Below are 24,447 nucleotides of genomic sequence, written 5' to 3'. Positions count from 1 at the left end.
TCCCACCTGACGCTCTCGTTGGCTAAAAAAGGACAAAAAAGTCTTGATGCATCCCTAAAAAGTAAATCCGGCTGACAAAAGCCTTTTCAAGTGATTTTCAGGATGTTTGATAACTGTCCAACTCTTGTTGGGATGAGCTGAGTGACTGACTAGAACAGTAATTGGCTGAACTCAGATAGAAACTGTGTTTTCCACATGGCTTCATTGCATGAACTCGCTACCCTCTGCAGCCACGTCTGCTGTGTCAACTACTGTACGCTGAAGTTCATTCATACAGCTCCTTTCTGTCCAGCACAGTCGCCAGAGGATCACTGTACATTTCTGCAAACAGCAAATATGTTACATTTACACTTTCATAGTGCCGTAAAATGAGTTGGCTTTGTCATCAGGGGATGGAGGGGATGGTGTGTCACCTAAGCGAGATGCCTGCCAAGCTGCAAACCACTGTTCGATACCAGCGAGCGGCAAAATCGGTTGTTTTTCACTGTAGCCTACTTACTGTACAGGCATAAATGCACTCGATTACCTTTGACCTCTGGTGTGTGCATGTGCGTGTGTATGAACATGAGCGAGGGGTCAGTGAGTACATCAAACGGCTTGGTGCCCTGTTGTAGCGCTGTGACTCCCATTGTTTCAAATCCTGAAATAGTCTGTGGGGACCTGCAGCAACAATGGCCGCAGACTATCAAAGAGTGGCACTACACGCACACACACAGACGTCCAGAAGCTAGTCAAAGCTAACTGTTCCAGTTGACTTGATTGAGTGGAAGTGGTCGGTGGCTGTCTGCTCTGCTGTCTGCTGGCTCATCAGTAATGAGGGTTTGGGTGATGGTCAGTCAGGGTTAATGAGTTTAAAGCGCAGAGGGACGAGCAGGGAGACGCACTGATGGGACGTGCATTCGATGAGATAAGATAATGGCGCTTCTGTGCTCTGCCTTTCCTGTTAATTGTATGTTGTCCTCTCCTTAATGTGTATTTGACTGTGTAGGTTCTGTCTCTGTGTTCGAAGGGTCGAGATCATTGCCAGAGGGGAGACTGTCATTTTTAAATGCAAACCATCAAAGCCACCAACACTATTGTTTAATGTGTATATCAAATGTGTTTTGCAGCAGGGTATATTTATTTACATGCAGATTGCAACCAGCTTAAAACATCTCCTGGTTAGCGTTCCTTCAATGTTCATTGCTCAGGAGATTTTTACCAGGAGGCATACTATCCACAGAGGTCTCCTCCTCTCTAAAACAAATGAACCAGGTGATAAATCAGTTTGAAGTTACAAATCAGTGTTGCCGTTTGGCATGTCGACAAAGGGCCATTAGCCCAGCACCTGATAATGTGTGCTCACCTCTGCTAACTTAAGAGCTGGACGTTCAGGAGGTTGTGAGCTGAATTATCTGCAAAGGTCTCGTCTTCTCCAAAACAATAAGGACCAGGTGATAAAAACCAGTAAAAACTAGAGATGTACCGATACCACCTTTTCCTTCCCGATACCGATTCCGATCCCTGAACCTAAGGTATCTGCCGATACTGAGTACCGATCCGATACCAGCACGTAAAATAAAAATGGATGGGATATGAATTGTTGTATGTCTCAACTCTTGAAACTCTATGTAAAATATTAAGAAATAAATACATAATACTAGAATGAATGCCATAAAACTTTTTTTTTTATTATTATCCAGTGTTGACACAGATCAAGACACAGGTTAAAAGTGCAGCCACACAATTTGGTAAAAAAAGACATTTTAAAGGCTACAGTAGAATGCTTTTTAAACTCCACTCCGTTTCCATTGCGTTTGCCTGTAGCGTGCGTATGTGTAATGACGTGAGGCATTACGTGGTATCGGATTGGTCACAGGCTGTACTCGCCGATACCCGATACTGCATTTTAGGCAGTATCAGAGGCATTTCCGATACTGGTATCAGTACAAATCTAGTAAAAACACTGGATAAAGCAGCTTCATGTTAAAAAAAAATGGTGTTTTTCCATCGTTCTCTTGGTGGAGGGGCTGTTAACTACATTGGCCGACAAACCACAAAACACTCGGCTACTGTAGAAACGTGGCAGTGCAATGTGGAGATCTCTGCACACGAAGACATGCTTGCAATGTAGATATAAACAGCTCATTTTAAGTAGAGTTGTACCAATACCAGTATCGGAAATGCCTCTGATACTGCCTAAAATGCAGTATCGGGTATCGGCGAGTACAGCCTATGACCAATCCGATACCATGTAATGCCTCACGTCATTACGCATACGCACGCTACAGGCAAACGAAACGTAAACAGAGCGGAGTTTAAGAAGCATTCTACTTCTACCTTAAAATTTTTTACCAAATTGTGTGGCTGCACTTTAACCTGTGTCTTGATCTGTGTCAACACTGGATAATAATAATAAAAAAAAGTTTTATGACATTCATTCTACTGTTATGTATTTATTTCTTAATATTTTACATAGAGTTTTAGGAGTTGAGACGTACAACAATTCGTATCCCATACATTTTTATTTTACACGCTGGTATCGGATCAGTACTCAGTATCGGCAGATACCTAAGGTTCAGGGATCAGAATTGGAAAAATATGACATCATGTGCAAGAAGAATATTTCAAGTGGTCTGTTTGAAACTGATGATCTTGAGAAGCTGGAGAAAGATTGGAATGTTGGATTGAATACATAAAAAGTTGTATTTCCTGCTTCTTTGTGATGAGGAAAGCTCAGGAAATGACTGCAAATAAAAAGCAAATTAGGGACTTTTGTGTGTTGAAATGAAATGTTGAAAATGGTTATTTGATTTTATTTCAACCCTTATTTTTCCATTGAAAATCATTTTAGTTATTAAGATATATTTAATATTTAGAGAACACCACAGTTACTTAAAACATTCCCCAAATCATCAGTCAGAATATCTTGTATACTCTGTAACTTACTGTACCACACTGTACTGGGTCCAGCACCTGGTGCAGTGAATAATGACGCACACAATGTCCAAATTTGATTTTTGTATTAAAATCTTGTAGCAGTTTTATAGGTATAATGAAAATGAGCTCAGGTGTTCTGGCCTTTAAGGTGGGCAGACAGGTGTCTAGAACATGTTAACCTCTTTAGAATGTGGCTGCACTACGTGACTCTCTCTGGGACCAAAAACTTGAGTTACAAATGAGTGTGTGTGTGTAGTTTTTGTCAATGCTGGCAGTAATGATGTGTGACGTTGGGTCGAGTGAATAAGGTGGTGGTACACTGGCTCAAGTTCAAATGGACTCAGACAAACCAGCTTCTACTTAGAGTGCAGACACGCACATATGTGGGTAAACTTGTGCTTCTCAGTATTTCACGGATCATTTATTTTGTCACTGAAGTCTGAGTTTTCAGCAGTCTCAGCACTGATGTCCTACAGTGTGGCGTCATGAGTTTCGGTTTGCGCATTAGCTCATTTTCCATTTGGTTTTTGTATTTTTTTTTCTGTAATGTTTGTCCGTTTGCACTGTTGTTTTTTTGGTGTATCTGAGTATTTAGAAATCCCAAAGGTATGGTTTTCATTACAATTAGAAATACAGACATAGCTCTTTTTATTAAGCTGATAGGGAGATGCTGTATTTTGGCAATGTAGTGCACAGAATGCGCCACCAGAGGTCAGTCTTTAATATTGGAACAGGCAGCTGAGCTGAGAAAGATGGTGATTGCGTGTGGTGGGTATAACATTACAGGACTAGTAAAAAAGAAATATGCCAGCACGACGTGTCATTGGGTTTTCCAGCAAGAATCTGTGGAAGAATGGCACTTGTTTTCTGTTTAGTATTTCATGGGGCTGTAACTATTTAAGCCCAGCAAGACCTGTATAAGTAGTAGGCTAATTGTATATCAGCAACAATGACATACATCAATGACAATCATCTATCACCAGGAGCTCAGCTTTTGGGTTTGTTTTGTCTATATGTTTTACAAAAATACCATCATATACCCTAGTGACATGTCAGAAAGGTATGAAGGTATCAAAAAATAGATGCTGCCCAAGTCTGTAGCCTGCGTTGCTATGTAGAAGATCGACCGTCTCCTGGATACAGTCTGGTTAGGTTCAGGGACAAAAAACATCTGGTTATGATTAGGATCCCCTACTTTCCTGGGGCAAATCCTGGCTGGATGAGCAGCAATGTCTTGGTATCACTTTTCATGCCACTATCTCCACTAGGGAAACAGAGATGAGTCACCTCAATCCACCCATGTTTGGTGCCTTAAAAGCTGCTGGGAACACAGCCATGACTCTCTTAATTGCACCCATACTGTTGTGCTGTTTGTTGGTATCAACAGTGTTCCCCAGCTTGGCAGGCATCTTGCCTTGGTAACACGCCATCCATCATCCCCTCCACCTCCCGATAACAAAGTCAGCTCATGTACTACGTCACTTCGAAATGTTGATATGATACGAATGAAAATTGCAAGCGTATCCTATTTGCAGTGTGCAGAATTGTACAATGCCAACTTTTTCTTTTGCCAACTGGTCCTGCATGTTGCAGGTTTGGCACAGACGTGATGCACAGTGATAAAGGGCAAGGTGTCACCACAGAGTGAGGGCATCTAAAGTTCAGCAGAGCTCAGCCACACCTCATCTGATGTGGCTTTTGAAGTTACCGTTATCATAGAGCCTGCAGACGGATCACAAGTTGAACAGCTCTTTGTTCAGGGAGATGTTTCTAACCTTGAACTGATAAAGTTTTTACCTCTACATGCTTTCTTTAGGTCTGTGGAATCCTCCTCGTGGGACTTGTGTAGTGTTCATGAAGCCCGTAGTGACTCATTCAGCCAACTGTCACTCTGTTAACACATCTTTGAGTTTATGTCTTGACGACAGAATAATGGCCTTAAGTTAGTTCAGGGATCTTTAGAAATAAAATGTGTTAACAAAATAAACGTATGGCTATTGATAATATATTTTACTGCTACCAGCCACATTTGGTGGTAATACTTGTCCAATGTATCCTTGAACATAAAACCAATACTTAAAACTACTGTAAAGTACAGTTTAGTTTTATTGGTTATTGTCTGTCTTTACATTCCTTGCCATGCAAACTTCAGGCAGTTCGTGCATTTCCAGCTCAGTTTGTGCAATTAATTGGAATATACTCAAAATCGCAATATGGCCAAGTGCAATATCTAATTGCAGGAGCTGCAATTTAAAAAAAAAAAAATAAAATATGTTGCGGCACGGTGGTGTGGTGGTTAGCACTCTCGCCTCACAGCAAGAGGGTTGCCAGTTCGATCCTGGGCATGGGAGCCCTTCTGTGCGGAGTTTGCATGTTCTCCCCGTGTCAGCGTGGGTTCTCTCCGGGCACTCCGGCTTCCTCCCACAGTCCAAAGACATGCAGATTGGGGACTAGTTTAATTGGTGACTCTAAATTGTCCGTAGGTGTGAATGTGAGCGTGAATGGTTGTCTGTCTCTATGTGTCAGCCCTGCGATAGTCTGGCGACCTGTCCAGGGTGTACCCTGCCTCTCGCCCGATGTCAGCTGGGATAGGCTCCAGCCCCCCTGCGACCCTCAAGAGGATGAAGCGGTTAGAAGATGAATGAATGAATGACTGTTGAAATGTATCGTCATAGATGAAACATTGTGGTGCTACAAATCGTTTTCCAGACATCAGGGAATATGCTTAGTTGGCGCAGACCCCAGCAGAAATCACATCATCATCATTTTCTATATTTTTTCAGGCAAAGTGAAATGCAGAAATTATCGTTCCCACTAAAATCATGACTCATTCATCCATCCATTTTCATTTGCATATCCCGGGCCAGGTTGCGGGGGCAGCAGGCTGAGCAGCGTACTTCAGACGTCCCTTGGCGTCGCTGGGCAGCACCTGCATCACTGCTGATGCCAAACCGCTGATGCATCTACCTTCACTTGTTAACAAGACCTTGATATACTTAAACTCCAATCACTATATCTGCCAAAAGAATTACAAACCCTGCTGCCCTGTTTCCAGCTCCTGCACTGTTATGTTTATGATGCTGTGGTTATTTATAACCCTTTATGCTTCTTTTTTTAATAAATCTGAAGCCAGACATCCACTGTGTAGAAAGTATACATATTGTACTGTAAGTATGATTGTGAGCATTAGACAGGATCCAGAGAAAGCCAAACTCCATGTGTGATGTCCTAATATGGTTTGTTGTGCTGCTCTCTTTGACCACATACTGAACTTTTGGACTGGTTGTCTGTTTGAGCTTTGGCATCAAATTCTGACTCGTTTCGGAGCAGAGGGCCAGAAAAATAAACCAATAAAAACTTACCCAGAGTTCTGTTTGCTGACATGATTTGGGCATTCTGCAGGTCTCATGTAGTGTCTGTAGGAAGCTTGTTATAACCGTGCTGATTATGTGGTTGCCCAAGTGTCTTTTTTTGTGGATGTGCATATGTGAGAGGTGATCCGACATGTGATTGGCGTATATCGATGACTGCCAACATATGGACCACAGACCATTTGACAGTTATCAGAGCTGGCAGATCTGCCGGATCCGCCGCAAAATGTCAGTGGCAAGAGTGGCATATACGTCACCGTGACCGCATGGCCCACACAAACAAGCCAAGGCAGACTGATAAGACAACACATTCTCCCTCTGACCTCGTCACATATCGACGTTTAGTCATGGACTTTCACATCCAGATATGACATGCAAAGTACCCTGGGTGCTCTGGTTGTTCACATTCTGGGACGCTGTGTCAACTACAGCCTGATACATGCATTCCCTGAAATGCACAGTCCTGCAAATTGAAGTTTTTTTCCTTCAACAACAAACGCACATGGTTGGGTTTAGGCGACAAAATCATGTGGTTGGGTTTGGAAAAAAGAACAGGGTTCAGCTTTATGTTCATACGGGAGGTAAACACTGGCTTCCTGGGTGAAAGTCGGTGGTTGTTGGACCCATCTACCAGCACTCCCACCCACCCTACTTGGACTTTGGCCCCCTTAACTTGAGGTGCTGTAAGGCTGAATTTCCCCTGACATCGCCAGGTGCTGTTACAGAATAGAGGCCACCGGCTGCGTATCATGCTGACGTGAAAGGACAGCTTATTTCGTTGGTGTCTGACAGTGGAAGTCACTACCCAAGTGCCGGTATTCGACAACTTCAAAATGAGGCTGGATTGGATGAGATGGAGATCTGATGAAGGTCATTTAGGCTGACATGAAATCATATTGTGAGCATTACTGTCAATAGGCCGACGTAATTTACTAAGCTTGTTTTCTCCTGTAAGTTAGAGAGTTTGGTGATCATATTCTGGTGTCTTTAATGAGTGTAGAGGTGTTGTCGTGTGTTTGTTGGCCTTGAATCGCCCTGATTTCTCACCAGGATCCCGTTATGTTCACCTGAGACTGTAAATGAACCAGATTGTTTGCACATCCAGTGATCTGTCTCTGAGGCTGCTAAAGATGGGGGCTTGTTTAATGTTGTGTCTCAGTCACCTGGAGACAGACATTTGGACTGCAGTTTGATTGTCGGAATAACTGTTTTTATCCTGTGACGTTTCATTTGGCGTTTCCATTATTTTTGGCCAAAAGTTCTCGTCTTTGAGCAGCAACTGAATTAACGTGAGGAAATGAAAATAATGACCTTCTTTAAGCGGTTGTCCATTTCTTGGTAAAAAACAAATTGTCTTCTATTAAAACATATTATCTTTATGTGTGTTCAGTGGCTGGGCTCCAAACAGGTAACCTCTGTTTACGAAGTTCAGATTAGATTTTGCTCAATACAACTTGCTCAATCAAAAGTCAAGTTAAACAAACACACAGAACTGGACACAGTAGTGCCATGAGTCATCAGAGTCAGGATCACATATTGGACTATTATCATTTTTTATTTTGAAACAACAGTTTTGCTGCTGAATAAAACGTGTGGGAGCCGAGGGACATTGAAAAGATACATAGTTTGTCTCAGTGTTGTGATGAATTTGTTTTGAAACAGCACACAGTAGGCTTCAGAAAAGGTCAAAGCATTAGTAATATAAATGTTAAAATTGTTATTTTTTTAGGACTGGGCGGATACGATCGAGAGGTAAAACATAATGGCTTTTATTGTGTATTCAGACTGAAGTAAATGACTCAAACCAAAAATAACCTGAAGCACCAATTTATACTTTATATCTATGTTTCTCATTTTGTTTTTCACTGCTGCTAAAATTATGATCATTTCTCTTTTCTCCACTTCCTGTGTGTGGATGTGTGCGAGTGTGTGTTAGTGGGCGACATGGGCGTAGGATGCTGGGTGGCCCCCGACCCTTTTCTAATTCACAATAAATTAATTCTTTTAATCTTTTTTTTCTTTTCTAACTTTTAATGTCAATAAGGTGTCAGAGTGCAGAGTCCATAAATACCATCAAAATAGCTTGTTTTTCAAAAAAGTGTCGGGAGGATTCTCGGAGCCCTTGGCAGAGGTCCAGGCTTAACCTCAAATGTCCTTAGATACTAGAAATGCCCCTGCGTGCACCTGACCTGTGCAGGGCTGTGGCAACTGGCCCATGGCCTCCTGTCAAGTTGAAAATTCTGGTGCACAGTGTTTGTGGAGAATTTATGAATTTAGTTTCTGCAAACAACAAATATGTCACATTTTCACGTTTCATATGCATCATATCAACGTTTCTAAAGTTACACATGAGCTGACTGGAGCAGTAATCGGCTGAACTCAGATAGAAACTGTGTTTTCCACATGGCTTCATTTCATGAACCCGGTACCCTCTGCAGCCACGTCTGCTGTGTCAAATATGTGCCTGCACCCGGCGGCAACTACCCGTACGCTGAAGTCAGGTTCACTTAAGCAGCTCCTTTCTACCCAGCATAATCACCAGAGGAACATGATGGCATTGTACATCATATTTCAAGCTGCAGACCACTATTCAGACCAACAAACAACAAAACTGGTTGTGTTTCAGCGAGTCACTGCTGTGTTTCCAGCAGCTTCTTAGACACCACATGAGGGTTTTGTAGCGGCTCACCACAGGTTTTTTTAGTGCCATGAAAAGTGTCAAAGCAGGCAAAGAAAGTAGAGAATCCTGGTGTACAGTATTTGTGGAGAATTTATGAATTCAAATTTTCATATTCATGTAGTAGTATTGTTTTTGTTATATTCATTTTACTTTTCTTTTTGGTATTCATCTTTTTTTGTGTCATCAGCCTCGACTCCAGAAAATACATACGTTAGCACTGATGTTTGGTCTTATTCTTTGTCTTTTTTTACTGTTTTATTTCATATTTTTTGTATTAGGTTTGTTTAAAGATAATAATGATTGAAAAGGTATATATTTTTTACCCTATATTAATTATTTGCCTTCAAATATTGTAAAACATCTTATCCCACAATATAAATTACTCTTTTTATTCTCTCCTAATGTAGGTGCGCTGTGGTCATGTTTTGCAACAGTGCACCTTAATTACTGGCAAACAGTGGCAGTGTGACTCAAATGACAATATTGTTAAAGGGGAACTAATGTTTTTTTTTCAACCTGGGCCCTATTTTCCGATCTCCTTTTGTCTAAATGAGTGATAGGATGTTCAATATGTGACATTTCTCCAGTATGAAGCTAGGGCTGACCTGCCTGCAGCCCGTGAGTGCGCGCTATATTAAATAATAGGGCACTCAGACAGCGTCAAACAACGTCAAAATACGTCCACTAAAAGTGCATTTTTTTCACACAGATAGGCTCGGATTGTTAGTATAATTATCTGACAACATAACGGAAAGGAGAAATGAACGTCTGCATTTACCTTTAGCTGGATTCAGACATGTTCCTCTGCCTGTTGCTGCTCCCTCTCTCTCCTCGTATGCTCTTCAGTTTCAATGAGCTCTGGGTCCATGTACGTCCGTGTACTCCGTGTTCAAATAAATACGGGCGCTCATCAAATTCAAATGGCTCATCCAGATCCAGCTGGTCAAAATCTGGTAAAAATTCAGCCATGACTACTCCAAACAGAGTAACTCCTCGCGTTTGTAAGGTCACTCCAGCGGTAACTTCCTGCAACAACTCAAATCTCGCGAGATGTGAGATTTCAGAGCCAGACTTTCACTCTCTGAGTGAGTGTTTTGACTTGCCACAACAAACATGTCCGAATTTTTACCTGATTTTCCTTCTCCTTTATTTTATTTTATTTTATTTTATTTTATACTTGTTTGTGTGTTGTATCTTTATTTTAATTCGTTTTTTTTTTTTTTTGTACTGATTTACAGTTATAATTATCTGTATATTATCTTATCATGCTCGGGCCTCAATTTTTGTAAAAAAATTAATAAAAAAGTACTGACAGTGGCTCTTGGTGCTTGTGGAATCACATGGGGATTTATGATAAATTCTTTAATAATAAGTATCAGTAAAATGGCATTTTTTTCAGTGTCACCAAACAAGCTTAAGGTGTAACCGTCCTCCTGTCTGTGCTTTCTGTGCAGGAACAGCTCAGAGCGGCGCAAGGAGAAGTCTCGGGACGCAGCTCGCTGCAGGCGCAGCAAAGAGACGGAAGTTTTCTATGAGCTCGCTCACCAGCTGCCGTTACCCCACAGCGTCAGCTCTCACCTGGACAAGGCCTCCATCATGAGGCTGGCTATCAGCTTCCTGCGCACGCGCAAAGTGCTCGCCACGGGTATGTATGTAGACTCTACCACACACACACACACACACACATACATACATTCACATGCATACTGCATTTACATTTCTCACACAAAGGAAAGTAGTGTTCGTGTGCGTGATGGTATGTGTGTGACTAATAGTCCAGTAAAGTAGGAGGGTATTTGTTGGACCCTTTCTTGCTTCTCCTTCCTCTCATCTTATTTAAAATTAGAAGCAGAGGAAGCTCGCCAAAGAAACAGACCTATTGTTCTGACATTCCTCCACTGTCTCGAATTGAGATCAGAGAAGAACAAAATTAAACAATTGCAGCAGCAGCAGCGTCACTCACTGGTCAGCACCGCGGCGTGTAGAGACACAGTTTGTTTTTCCTCTAGCAGAGTTTGAGCATTCGGTTGACATGGGAGAGAAGGTGGTGAAATGAGGCCCGTCAGCCCATTAACACCATTAAACTTCCTCCTGGTTCATTAAAAGTCAAACCTGCTCTGGGCCATATTTTTGCTGAATTAAATGGTTAAATTGGTCATCACACAGCTCTACAGCTCCAGGCGCCTTGTAGCCTTTTGCACCGCATCATTACCTTGTGTAGCAATGTGTTTGTTGTTTATGTTTTAGTTTAAGAGCCTTATCTGATCCTAATCTGTAATTTAAAATGAGGTTATGTGACACTGAACAATAATTGGCTGCTCAACAAGCCATTGTAACAACAGCCTGCCAGTGAAGCAGGAAAGTATTTTGATTAATACAAGAGCTGAACCTTATCTATAAATCTTTACACGGCCAGCTGCCATTTTCTCTTCCTAATTTATGTAACTGTCGATGGCCAACTTATTGTCTTGTTATAAATTGCTCTGCATTGTGTGCTGAGGAAACAGTGAAACATACAACCAGTGCTTCCTTAAACAACAGTGACCGCTGCTTCCTATTTCTGTCATCAATCAGAAAATGAAGCAATAGGTTTGTATTATAAAGCATCTTTCATACAGTAAGCAGCTCAAAGTGCTTTATAATTAAACTTCTACAACATAAAATATAATAACAGGCAAAACAAATAAAATAAAGAATTGAGCAAAAATTATAAAAACTGAAAAAGAAATTATTATATTATAATATTTTTGTGATCATAAAAAGAAGCTCCCCTTATTTTTTTTAAATTTATTTACCTGCTTAATTTTTTATGAATTTATTAATTTTTCAAATGTATTTCCTTCTTCTTCTTCTTCTGTTCCTTCTTCTTCTTCTTCTGTTGTATCTTTATTTTAATTCTTTTTTTTTTTTTTTTTTTTTTTAACTGATTTACAATTATAATCATCTGTATATTATCTTATCATGCTCAGGCCTCACTTTTTGTAAAAAAATTAAATAAAAATAAAAAAAGGAGCAAATTTAAATTAATCTGAATTATAAAATAACACATTTTGCTTAACTTTCAATTGTATGTTTGCGTAACAGTTTTAGATGTGCACAGAGCTTTGTGTGGCGTTAAATTAAATTAAGGAAAAAGCACCAGACATGTTTTGTGTTTACCCCCGCTGGTATCTAGTTCTGCATAGTTTCAGTTTCATGTTCCAAGATTTCAAGATATCTGCCTCTGAAACTTCACCTGCCACACATCACAGTGAAGGTAAATGAAACTCTGTGATGCTCAGAACGTCGAAAAAATATACTATACTACTTTATTGGAAAACATTTTCCAGATTCAGTATCACTGTTGCCCAGAAAAATCCACAAAAATTGATTAAATGACTTTTTAATTTCAGCGTTAAAAAAGGGCATCATTCCTTAAAATCTTAAAGTCATGAGACATGCACAGGTGGAAAGAGTACAGGAGAGATGACGCGGGATGGAGACAGGAAGATGTATCTGTGAAGAAGTAGAGGTCAGTGAGTCAATGAGGAAGAGTGACAGAGTGCATAAGGAGGATGAGTAAAGGTAATGAGGGTAGGAAAGTGGTTGGTGCGAAGGGAGGAGAGGACGAGGAGAGCCGTGACATGCAACAGCAGCAGATAGAGCGTTATCAGGCTGGTCTGATTGCTCTGTGATGGGAGGAGAGATTGGAGAGGAAACACGGAGCTCTGCCCATCGTTCAGCTGATGCTGGCATTACCCCTGCTAGCCATAACACCCGGCTGCCTTGGCGCCAAACATACACACACACCCACACACACACTTGTACACACAGATGCACCCGAGAGCACATGTGCGAGCTGCTATAGGGAACACCTTTCTTACGTAACGTAAGCTCAGCTGGGACCTAAAGATGTACAGTGATGAACTGAATGGGTCTTAAAAATATCATGAACCATCTGTGTTCTGAAATATAAGGAGTATTTAGTCGTCCAGAGTTTTAACCCTCTGCTTTGCTCGTTGTTTATTGTTTATTGTTTAATGGATCCCCATTAGTTGTCACCATGGTGATGACTATTCTTCCTGGGGTCCCTAAAAAGCAAGACAAATAACAGTTCCTATACAGTGTTCCCAAAATAGAGATCACAAATAATAATAATAATAAAATAAAATAAAAAAACAAAGAGTAATGAAATTATTCCCATAAAGAAACTAACATCATAAAATAAAAAAATACTTAGATGAATAGACAAATATGAATATATGTGTACATAACGTGTGCATACACACACATACACCCATATACACCCAAATTCCTACAAGCACATATATATATACATACATACAGTGCCCTCCAAAAGTATTGGAACAGTGAGGCCAATTCCTTTATTTTTGTTGTACACTGAAAATATTTGGGTTTGACATCAAAAGATGAATATGGGACAAGAGATCAACATTTCAGCTTTCATTTCCAGGTATTTACATCTGGATCTGATACACAACTTAGAAGACAGCACCTTTTGTTTGAACCCACCCATTTTTCATGAGAGCAAAAGTATTGGAACATGTGACTGACAGGTGTGTTTTGTTGCCCAGGTGTCTCCCAATTACATTGATTATTCAAACAATAAATAGCACTGAATGTCTGACCTCAGTTTCAGATTGGGTACGATAGGTTTTGCCTGTGCAGACTGCATTTAGAGGTGGAACCAACATGAAAACCAGAGAGCTGTCTATGGGTGAAAAAGAAGCAATTGTGAATCTGAGAGAAGATGGACAATCAATCAGAGCCATTGCACAAACATTGGCCATAGCCAGTACAACCATTTGGAATGTCCTGAAGAAGAAAGAAACCACTGGTGTACTAAGCAACAGACATCGAACAGGTAGACCAAGGAAAACATCAGCAGTTGATGACAGAAACATTGTGAGAGCTGTAAAGAAAGACCCTAAAACAACTGTTAGTGACATCAGCAACAACCTCCAGAGGGCAGGAGTGAAGGTATCACAATCTACTGTTCGCAGAAGACTTCATGAACAAAAGTACAGAGGCTACACCAGAAGATGCAAACCACTCATTAGCAAGAAGAATAGGAAGGCCAGGCTGGAATTTGCCAAAAGGTACAGAGATGAGCCTCAAAAATTCTGGGAAAAAATTTTTATGGACTGATGAGACAAAGATTAACTTTTTCCAAAGTGATGGAAAGGCGAAAGTTTGGAGAAAGAAAGGATCTGCTCATGATCCCAATCATACAAGCTCATCTGTGAAACATGGTGGAGGGAATGTCATGGCTTGTGCTTGCATGGCTTCTTCTGGGACGGGCTCTTTCATCTTCATTGATGATGTAACACATGATGGCAGCAGCAAAATGAACTCAGAAGTCTACAGAAACATTTTGTCTGCTAATTTAAAGAAAGATGCAACCAAACTGATTGGGAGATCCTTCATCATGCAGCAAGATAACGACCCAAAACACACTGCCAAAACAACAAAGGAGTTCATCAGGGGTAAGAAGTGGAAGGTTTTAGACTGGCCAAGTCAGTCTCCAGACTTAAACCCAATAGAGCATGCATTTTACCTGCTGAAGAGGAGACTGAAGGGAGTAACCCCCCAAAACAAACAACAGCTGAAAGAGGCTGCAGTGAAAGCCTGGAAAAGCATCACAAAAGAAGAATGCAAAGGTTTGGTGATGTCAATGGGTCACAGGCTTGATGCAGTTATTGAAAGCAAAGAATTTGCAACTAAATATTAAGTCTCATTCACTTTAATCTATTTTAAGTTTATATGTTCCAATACTTTTGCTCATCTAAAAATTTTGTGTTCCATTACAAATAATGCTATCTTCTAAGTTGTGTATCAGATCCAGATGTAAATACCTGGAAATAAAAGCTGAAATGTTGATCTCTTGTCTCATATTCATCTTTTGATGTCAAACCCAAATGTTTTCAGTCTACAACAAAAGTAAACCAATTGGACTCACTGTTCCAATACTTTTGGAGGGCACTGTACATATGATGCACCATGCATACACACACATAGTGCATGTACATACATACATAGTACAAGCACATACATATACATACATACGCACGTATATGCCCACATATACACAAACGCATATTCAGAGACCAGCTCATTAAGAGCTGTCTCTACAAGTTAAAACTAAAACACAAAATAAGACACTCTGCAGCTTTACAGAAATCAATCAAACTGAATTTAACCTAATTTCTTTACTCAAAACAACTTTTTTCAATTCCCTTTTAAATCCTGATTTCTTACCCTTGAGTATGAGATAGTACGGAAGTCCATTCCAGTATACAATAGCTCTGTATAATACAGTTCTTTTCAGTGCATTTGTTCTAGGTCGAGGTAGTCTAAAACGACAGCTTAAGGCCTGTCTGGTATTATAATCATGTGTGAACTTGGTAGGTACTAGTAGAGAAAACAGGCTACTGGGTTTACGTGAATTACAAATATTATTTAAATACAAAATAAGGCTGCATGCTAATCTCTCCTCCACTTTCATCCAGGAGAGTTTATCATGCATAGCATTTACATTATTCTTAATAGAACAGTGAAGTGCCAGTCATGCAGCTCTATTCTGAGCAACCTGGAGTTTAACAAGTTCTTTTTTTGACGTGCCAGACCAGATTGCTGGGCAGTAGTCAAGGTGGGACAAGACTAATGATTGAATAACAAGTTTAATCGTTGTGTCAGTTAAAAAACATGCACATCTTCTAATGTTTGAAATACTTTTACTCATTTTGCTGACTATGTTCTTTATATGTGTAGACCAAGATAATGTTTCATCTATGGTAATGCCCAGCAATTTGGCTTCTCTAACTTGCTCAATAGCTGCACCATGTAATGATAGGACCAACTTCTGATCAGACCGAAGTGAATAGTTAGAACCAAGTACCATACATTTTGTTTTAGAAATATTCAATTTTAGCTTGTTTGCTATAACCCAATCAGATATCAGTGTTAGCTCATGTTGAAGTGTCTTATTAACTTGCTCAGTACTGCTAGCGGATGCAAAGATGGTTGTATCATCCGCATACATTGTCATACCCGCATTTCTCAATACGTAAGGCATATCATTTACAAAAATAGAATAGAGAAGAGGTCCGAGGCAGCTTCCCTGGGGAATACCACACTGAAGCGTCTCTATATCTGAAAAAGCACCATTAAACATAACACACTGTCTCCTGTCAGTCATATAGCTTCTCATGAAATTAATCACAGCGTTTTTAAAACCATAGGCTGACAGCTTCAAGAGTAACAGTTCATGGTCAAGTCCAGAAATACAACACCTACAGCTGACTTCCTATCTGTGTAAGCAGGTCATCAGTGAGACATGTCAGTGCAGTGCTAGTGGAGTAGCCTTCCTTATATGCATGCTGGAAATCAGAGTTCATATTATTTACTTCAAAGTAATGCTGAATTTGCTTAAACATAATTCCCTCTAATAGTTTACTTAGCACAGGTAATATACTTATTGACCTGCTGTTGTGCCCTGTAAGTGGCTCTCTACAGTTTTTTTGTCAGAGGAGTGACTTTTGCAATCTTCCATACATTTGGATAAATAGATTCTTTAAAACATAGATTGAAAATGTGACACAGTGGTTTTGCTATTACTCTTGCTGCAAGCTTTAGAAGTTTGCCATCTAAATTATCCAACCCGCAAGGTTTGTCACACTTAATTGTCAGAAGAAGTTTTTCCATATCCTCCTCTCTAAGAGTTTTAAATTCAAAGCAACAATCGTTATTAACTATAATGTGATTCCTTAGCTATAGATAGCTATAGATTGTTAAAATTGAGTTGTCTGCATGTTGTTTCATTACATTATTTACTGGCATTGAAATCTTTCTTTTTATGTTGCATATATTTGTAGTGCTTTGTCATAAACTTCTGACATAGAAAACTTTAAATTTGAGACTTAAATAACTGCACTGCAGATGAAAGAGTAGATGATAAGAACAGGGTTTATTTTAAAGTTTTGTCATACATGACGTACCCTTAAAGGTCCAGTGTGCAGGATTTAGGGGGACATATTGGCAGAAGTGTAATTTAAAATAATATGTGTATTTTCTTTAGTGTATCATCAACTGAAGATAAGAATTGCTGTGTTTTTGTTACCTTAGAATGAGCTGCTCATATCTACATAGGCAGCAGGTCCTCGTTTATGGAGATCACCATGTTGCACCGCCATGTTTCTACAGTAGCCCAGAATGGACAAACCATGGCTCTAGATGGGTCCATGTGCATGTCAGACTTATTCAATGTAAAATTGCTTTATTTAGTGTTTTTCCTTGTTTAAATAATCAGGTGTATTTGTTTCGGAGAGGAAGAGACCTCTGTGGATAATTTGGCTGATGGTAAAAACCTTACGAATATCTGGATCTTAAGTTATCAGAGAAAAAAGGTGAGCACAGATTAGCAGGTGCTACGCTAGCGGCCCATCTCGGACATGCCAAAAATACCATCATAGAAACCCTGATTTCCCACATTATTCAGTGTTTTTGCTGGTTTTAATCACGTAGTTAATTTGTTTTGGAGAGCTAGAAACCTCTGCGGATAATTCAGCTCACAGTAAAAACCTCCTGAACCTCTGCATCAGAAATAAGATGAGCACACGTTAGCATGTTGTGGGTGAGCCACCGTCTACGACATGCCAAACAGACTAGGAGAAACACTGATTTTCAACATGAAACTGCTTTATTCAGCGTTTTTACAGAAAGGAAGAGAACTCTCTGGATAATTGAGCTCCTGATAAAAACCTCCTGAACAATGAACACTACAGGAATTCCAGCCAGGAGAAGTTTCAGATGGTTGCAATCTGCAATCCTCACTTTTAGATGCCACTAATTCCCCCTGAATCTACACACTGGACCTCCAAGACTTTTCAAGTCTTTGGTTTTAAACTGTTGTGAGAGCAGGCGCCAGAGAAGAAAACGGAGGAAAAAAAAAAAGGCAAAGTCAAGTCATGAATCAGTGAACTAAGTCACATACTGTCCCAAATCGCACACAGTGAGCGTCTCATATGACCCCGCTGTGTTGTCACTCCATTCTGTCCAGCACAACGGAACAAATGTCAAAAAATAAAGAGGAAGTGATTATCTGAACAGCTGCTGTCCTTATCAGACGCTCTTTTCTGCACCCTTTTATTTTGAAACAAGGGCAGTTACGCAACCCGAAAAACAACGGAGAGAAGAAAAGTGTAACTCTGTCCAAATGACCGGTAATCACAGCTAAGTATTTGGGCCAAAGGTGCTTCTGGACTTTGGACCGGGCCCCGAGAGTCTCCGCAGCTCCCCTGGGCCCATGAGAAAGCTCTGGGCTCCCCCCGGGGGTTAACGCTATCTGGGCTTGGCTCCAAACTAAAGCCCCAGGCCACGCCGGGAGCCTTGAGAACTGGCCTCTCTTATCTCAGGGAAGCACACTGGAGGAATTGCAAGCACCTCCGCCCCCATCGGCTACTGGGCTTTGTTCAGTGTGAAGCCACACACACACACACACACACACACACACACTGGGGCCAGTTTGTGTTAGCTAGCTTTGAAACAAGCCACAGCGGACACACTGGAGTTTCTTTGTATAAATGTTTGGATACTGTGCCGTACATTTTTTGAACATAATTGCATAATGTGTAACTTATGTTCAAATGTGGGCAGCTATTGTGAATGCTAGTGTATTTTTGGGTGTAATTTGTCAGGGTCGGGGATCGGGAGTGGCCTGAGACGCAGGAAGAAGCTGCACTCGTTTGTTTTGGCCCTGAGCCAAAGCTTCAAGAAGGAAAAGAAGCCTGATGCGTGCACACACACACACAGAAACCCAGAAACACACACACACATTTATAATCAGTGTGGAAAGAAAGAAATAATTTTTTTTTTTTTGTGTGTCTCCCCGCAGGCTGCAGCAGCAACTGTGACAGCGATGAGGACGGACAGATGGACAGTCTGTACCTGAAGTCTCTAGAGGGCTTCATCACCATGGTAACATCAGACGGCGACATGATATTCCTGTCCGAGAACATCAACAAATTCATGGGGCTCACGCAGGTACACAACGGTCAGGGAAAACAAAGATCAGAACAAAGCAGACGTGCACTCGTTTGAAACTGCAACGCTTCACAGTATAAGTGATGAATGTGAGTCACTTCACTCGTAGCGCTCGCTCCTCCAGTCCTCTTCCAGGATTTGTTTTTAGCACAGCATGTAAGAAACACTCGAGGCAGACATAACAAATGTCACAGTAAAGCAATCAGCCACAACATTAAAAGTTAATATCATTGATCATCTCGTTACAATACAGTGTCATACCACAAAACCTCCTCAAGAATGACCCAAGTAACGTGACAAAGAGATCAAGGCGTCAACTTGGCCTCCACATTCCCCAGGTCCTAATTTGATCAAGCATCCATGGAGCATGCCGGTACCCCAGCAGTCCTGTGTCTATGCCTCATCAAGTGTAGGGTCTCTGACCTGCAAAGGCATGAGCCCTTTTTAAAAAGGAATTGTGCAAATTTGCAGGAAAGCCCAATCAGTCTTTTTTCAGCATTGGCAGTATAAAAACAAAATCGGGGAGTGCAGCAAAATGCTGCCTGCCTACTTTTGTTTATACAGAATGTGCCTTTTTCGGGGCAATCCGGCTCTGTGTGTCTAAACGCTCGCAGCTTGCCGGCAAAACGGCCCAACATTCGCCAAAAATCTGGCAGTGTAAAAGGGGCTATTGACCACCAGACAATTGGTGATGGATCTCTTTTGTTCTGTAGGTTGCGAGGTGGGGTACCAACATGTCCGACAGATGCTTGATCAGAATTGGGGACTTTGGAGGCCAGGTCGACTCCTTGAGCCTTTTGTTAAGTTGTCAAGCAAAGGTGCCATGCCACACCGCAAACACTGCTCAGAAATGGTCAGAGATACTTGACAAAGAGCTCAAGTGTCGACCTGGCCTTCAAAGTCCCCAGATCCCCCTCTGATCAAGCATCAGTGAGACATGTTGTTACCCCACTACACAACACACAGGATCAGCTGACAATACACCACAGAACACCCCCAGAGGTGCTGTGTCCATGCCTCGATAGGAACAGGGTCACTGCTATCAGGGAGCACCATTGTCATGAGGGAGGGTACTTGGTCTGCAACGGTTTTTTTTGGTGGACATGAATGTCAGAACCCAAGGTTTCCCTGCAGATCGTTGAATTGCACTGAGACGATCGATGTTATTCAACCAAACGTCATTATTATATTACACTATTTGCTGAAATGCAGTCAATCCTATTAAACCAAAGAAAAAAAGGTGTAAGTATGGTTGTGAATTTTTTTTTGCCTCAGATATTTTATCAATATTTTTTTCAATTTATTGCATTTTATTTATTCTGTCACCAGCAGCATATATACTATACAGCAACTGTAACAGTCACGATGAAAAAAAAAATAAAATAAAATAAACAATGGTGTAAATATGGTTATGACATTTTTTTAACCTCAGATATTCTATCAGTATTTTTTTTTCAGTGTATAAATTTTATTTTATTCTGTCACCAACAGCAGTTTTACTGTACAGTAACTAACATTAGTGACGACAAAAAACTAAATTTAAAAAAAAATCACAAAACTAGAAAGAAATGAAAATTTAAAAAAAAAAAAAAATTTAGATTCTATCCAAAATTGTATGAGTTAAAAACAAAAATTGAAACAAACTCTTCTGCATAAATTTAAACCACGAAACAAGATAAAACACTCCAACTTAATTTAACTTTTTTCCACAGAGGTCCTGTCCAGAATTAAATAAAACTAGCTGCATGCAGATTCTATTATTTTAGTTCTTTGGTATTTTACAAATATGAAATTTATAATTAAATATCTCTCCTACTTCGTACAGTGAAAAGTATTTACACCCCCATTTTGTAACATATAAATTATTTGTTTATGGTTTAATATAATTTAAAAGAGAAAAGAAGAAATAAGGAGGACATGAAGCCGGGCAGGGAGACGGTGATGACCATCAGACATGGATGTAAAGTGTCAGTCAGACGAGCCTGTTGTGTTTGTGTGAAATACCTCTCATGCCAGCAGTGTGTGTGTGTGTTCAGGCCAGACACTGACGTTCCAACACTCAGCAATTTGTCATTCGCTGCCACAGACTGGAAAAGCAAATCACAGAAGGGGTGAAGTTTACTGTCAAATGTGGAGTTCTGCGGTGACGAGCTTCTGTTTGTTTTGAAGCAACTTGAGTTTCGAGAAGTGACACACATTGTTTTATTTGTTCAGTCCTGTTGGCTGTCATCACTCACACTCTGTTGCTGCTGCGAGAAGTGAAAAACAGAGCACATCTGAACCTGTTGAGTGTTGAGACAGAAACAACACAGATGTAAAAATGTTATTGTGTCTGTTCATTAAATTAAGTTGTTTGCATTTTTTTAGGTGGACCTCACTGGTCACAGCATCTTTGACTTCACACATCCGTGTGACCACGAAGAGATACGAGAAAATCTCAGCCTGAAGACATCTGGTCAGCACAAACCCTCACCCACACACCTGATATCCTCATCCAAATTGCCCTGCCTACTGTTGCTGCTTCCTCTGCAAGCCGCTTTGCAACCTGCCTCCACCCCAGCACCTCCTTGCTGCTCTCCCTGCCTTAGGCTTTCCACGTAGGCGCATGGAAGGGCAGGGAGGTTTGCTCTCTCTGCCTCAGGCTTTCATGTGACTAAATGGTCCTGACTGAAGTAACATTTTGGCCTGAGAGTTAAACGTATAGTGTGGAAAGTCCCGAACAGAAGGAGTTGAGTCTCTGGGGAGCATGCGTTATGACAGAAATATTCAAATGTTAGCCAGTAGTTTTTCAGACACCTTGTCGTAGTAAAATTTTTGCCAGAAGAAATTTCATGCGAATACAAAAATAAGTAAAATGAACTGCACTCCAAACATTTGGACATTTGGCCCCTGGTTTGTGGAGACTTGTTGCCAAAACTTGTACGACATTTAAAGCCAACATTTACTTCGTAGAGAACAGAATTGCGAGATTTGACAATTTTGACTTTATAACTTGTGTAAGGCCTTAAAAGTAGTTAAAGGAGTTTAGTGTTCAATTTTAAGTTCATTAGAAATGCTGGCGTGTTGGTGTCACCAGAGGAAAGGTCCTCTGAGGGGGATAATGCACAGTAAGCTTCAGGGTGCTTCATCAGCAGTTATCTTATCTTGCTCTTGACCAGTGTATCTGATGGACTTACAGACATCTCTGAGCTTTGAGGACTTGTTCACACGCATGTGTGTATTTTTAAAATGTAACTTTTTCTATGCATTTTGCCTTTTTGCCCGACAAGTAAACTGTGTTTTATTTTTTCTTTAGTTTTTCAGGCTTCTCATTGGCCTTATTTTCCTTCTTGTTCTTCATCATGTTCTTCGCCACCACCTTCTTCTTTGCTGCCACAGCCTTCCTGTTTTTCGCTGCTGCTGCTTCTTCCTCTTTGCTATCGTCTTCTGTGTCTTTTTCTTCACCTTCTTCGGCTTCTTCTTTACCTTCTTCTTTCTCCCCCTCACCTTCTCCTTCTCCTTTTTCTTCTTCGTTTCATCTTACCGGTCTTCTCCGTTTTGTTCTTGTGCTTGTTGCTGTTCTTATTCTTTTTATTCTTCGCCACCCCCTTCTTTTTCATCGTCGCCTTCTTCTTAGCCACTTTCTTCATCTTCACCTTCTTCTTCGGCATTGCCTTCTTCTTCCTTGGCTTTGCCTACTTCTCATTCTTCTTCTTTCTCACCCTCTCCTTTGCCCTCTTTTTTCTTCCTCACCTCATCTTCTTCTTCTCCTCCTTTTTGTTCTTGTGCTTCTTTGTATTCTTTTTGTTCTTTGCTACCCTCTCTTCGTTACAAACTTTCTTAGCCACCTTCTTCTTTACTTTCCCCATCTTTGCCTTCACATTCTCTTTGTCTTCTTCTTCACCTTCTTCTTCGCCTTCTTCGCCACCTTCTTCTTTTTCTTCTTCTTCTCCTTTGCCTTCTTCGCCTTTTCCATCCTCTCCTTTGCCGCCTACATGTGCTGCTGTTACATAATGTCATCTATCTCACGAGCAAGTGCCCAGAACAAACACAGGAACAGAAGGTCAGAGACCATATAGAGGGAGCCTAAAGACAGATACAGTATAGGAGTGTGTGTGTGTGTGTGTGTGTGTGTGTGTACACGCAATGACAAGGGAAAGCAAATGACGATAAGAGATGTGAGCGTGAGGACAAGAAGACGCTGAGAGGAACTGAGCATTATCTGTTGCTGATAGTGGAAAAGGTATGTTAGGGTGTCTGTAGCAGAAAGTCACACAGGATACAGTGCAGAGGAACGTAAGTAAGAAAGATACGCACAGACTGTGTGCCTCAAAAGAAACGACTACAACTGTGGAACACTGGGAAATAATAAGTGTGACTTACAAAGCTTTATATGAGGGAAAAAAAGCTCTCTGTCTCATGTTCACATGCTCGCACAATCACACTCACTAAGCTGCGGTTTGATAACTCTTATCAGCAGTGGCCACAAAACACACAAGTAGAACAGGACCGTATATTTTATGGCCCTTTTCCTTTTAACACGCTTTGAGAACTCACACATTTTCCCCCAGTGAGGACGAGATACATTTCTTTAAATTGTTTATCTTGTATCAGTGTAGCTGTATAAAGATAAAGACACACTTGTGAGTGTTGCGATCGACAGAGACACACTTCACCACTTTGCTCCGTGCCTGCAGCTCTGAGGCTGAACTCCGACCTCATGATGTAACAGCTTGGCCAAATTTCCTATTGAGTGTGTGTGTGTGTGTGTGTTTGGATTTGGGGGAAGGGTCAGCAAGTGTAAACCTTGACCATTTTCCCAGTCACATAAGGGAAGGAGAGATAAGAGTAGGGTTAAGTGTTTTTATTTCAGGCAATTTTGCCACTAAAATAAGAACAACAGCTCACGATTAGTCACAGGCAGGAAACGTCATGAATTTTTGAACTTAACAAAACAAACATTCGATGAACTTTACGTATAATTCAAATAAAAAACTGGCTCAGATGAACTTAACATGCCACAGACTGGGTAAGAGTCAGTTTGGGCTTCTAGAGGTGAAGTGTGTAAGATTTAGGGGGAACTGGAATTGTCGGCCAGAATTCCTTCAGTGTTTAAGTTTTAGCGGGTGCAGAATTATCCACAGACGAAACCAACCAGACGATTAGAATTGCTAAAAACACTGGATAAAGCAGTTTAACGTTACAAATCAGTGCTTATTCTGACACTATTCGGCACCTTGGGGCTCATCCACAACATGCTGTTTGTTTTCTGATCCAGACGTTCAGGGGTCAGGGTCAAACACAGAATAACACAGTTTCATGTTACAAATCACTGTATTTTCGACAGACTTTGGCATGTAGCTACGGACAGCTAGTCCAACACATGCTAATGTGCAGTCACCTTTTTGCTGATAACATAAGATCCTAACGTTCAGAAGGTTTTCACCGGAGGCCAAG

General features: G+C 40.8%; 1 protein-coding gene across 3 annotated transcripts in view; it reads left to right on the top strand.

Annotated features, from left to right (window-relative positions):
• Positions 1–24,447, top strand: part of epas1b (endothelial PAS domain protein 1b) — an 83,718-nt gene that overhangs the window by 30,565 nt on the left and 28,706 nt on the right. For all 3 annotated transcript variants that reach the window (XR_013487872.1, XM_033644989.2, XM_033644980.2), the window contains exons 2-4: positions 10,425–10,615; positions 18,863–19,011; positions 21,379–21,466. Coding sequence is in view for 2 of the 3 variants with exons in the window: in XM_033644989.2 (XP_033500880.1) it covers positions 10,425–10,615; positions 18,863–19,011; positions 21,379–21,466 (428 nt within the window). In the remaining variant the exon portion in view is untranslated. The remainder of the gene's footprint in view (positions 1–10,424; positions 10,616–18,862; positions 19,012–21,378; positions 21,467–24,447) is intronic.

The sequence above is a fragment of the Epinephelus lanceolatus genome, chromosome 17 (assembly GCF_041903045.1).
Source record: "Epinephelus lanceolatus isolate andai-2023 chromosome 17, ASM4190304v1, whole genome shotgun sequence".
Lineage (NCBI taxonomy): Eukaryota > Metazoa > Chordata > Actinopteri > Perciformes > Serranidae > Epinephelus > Epinephelus lanceolatus.
This window is presented reverse-complemented; position numbering and strand designations above follow the sequence as displayed.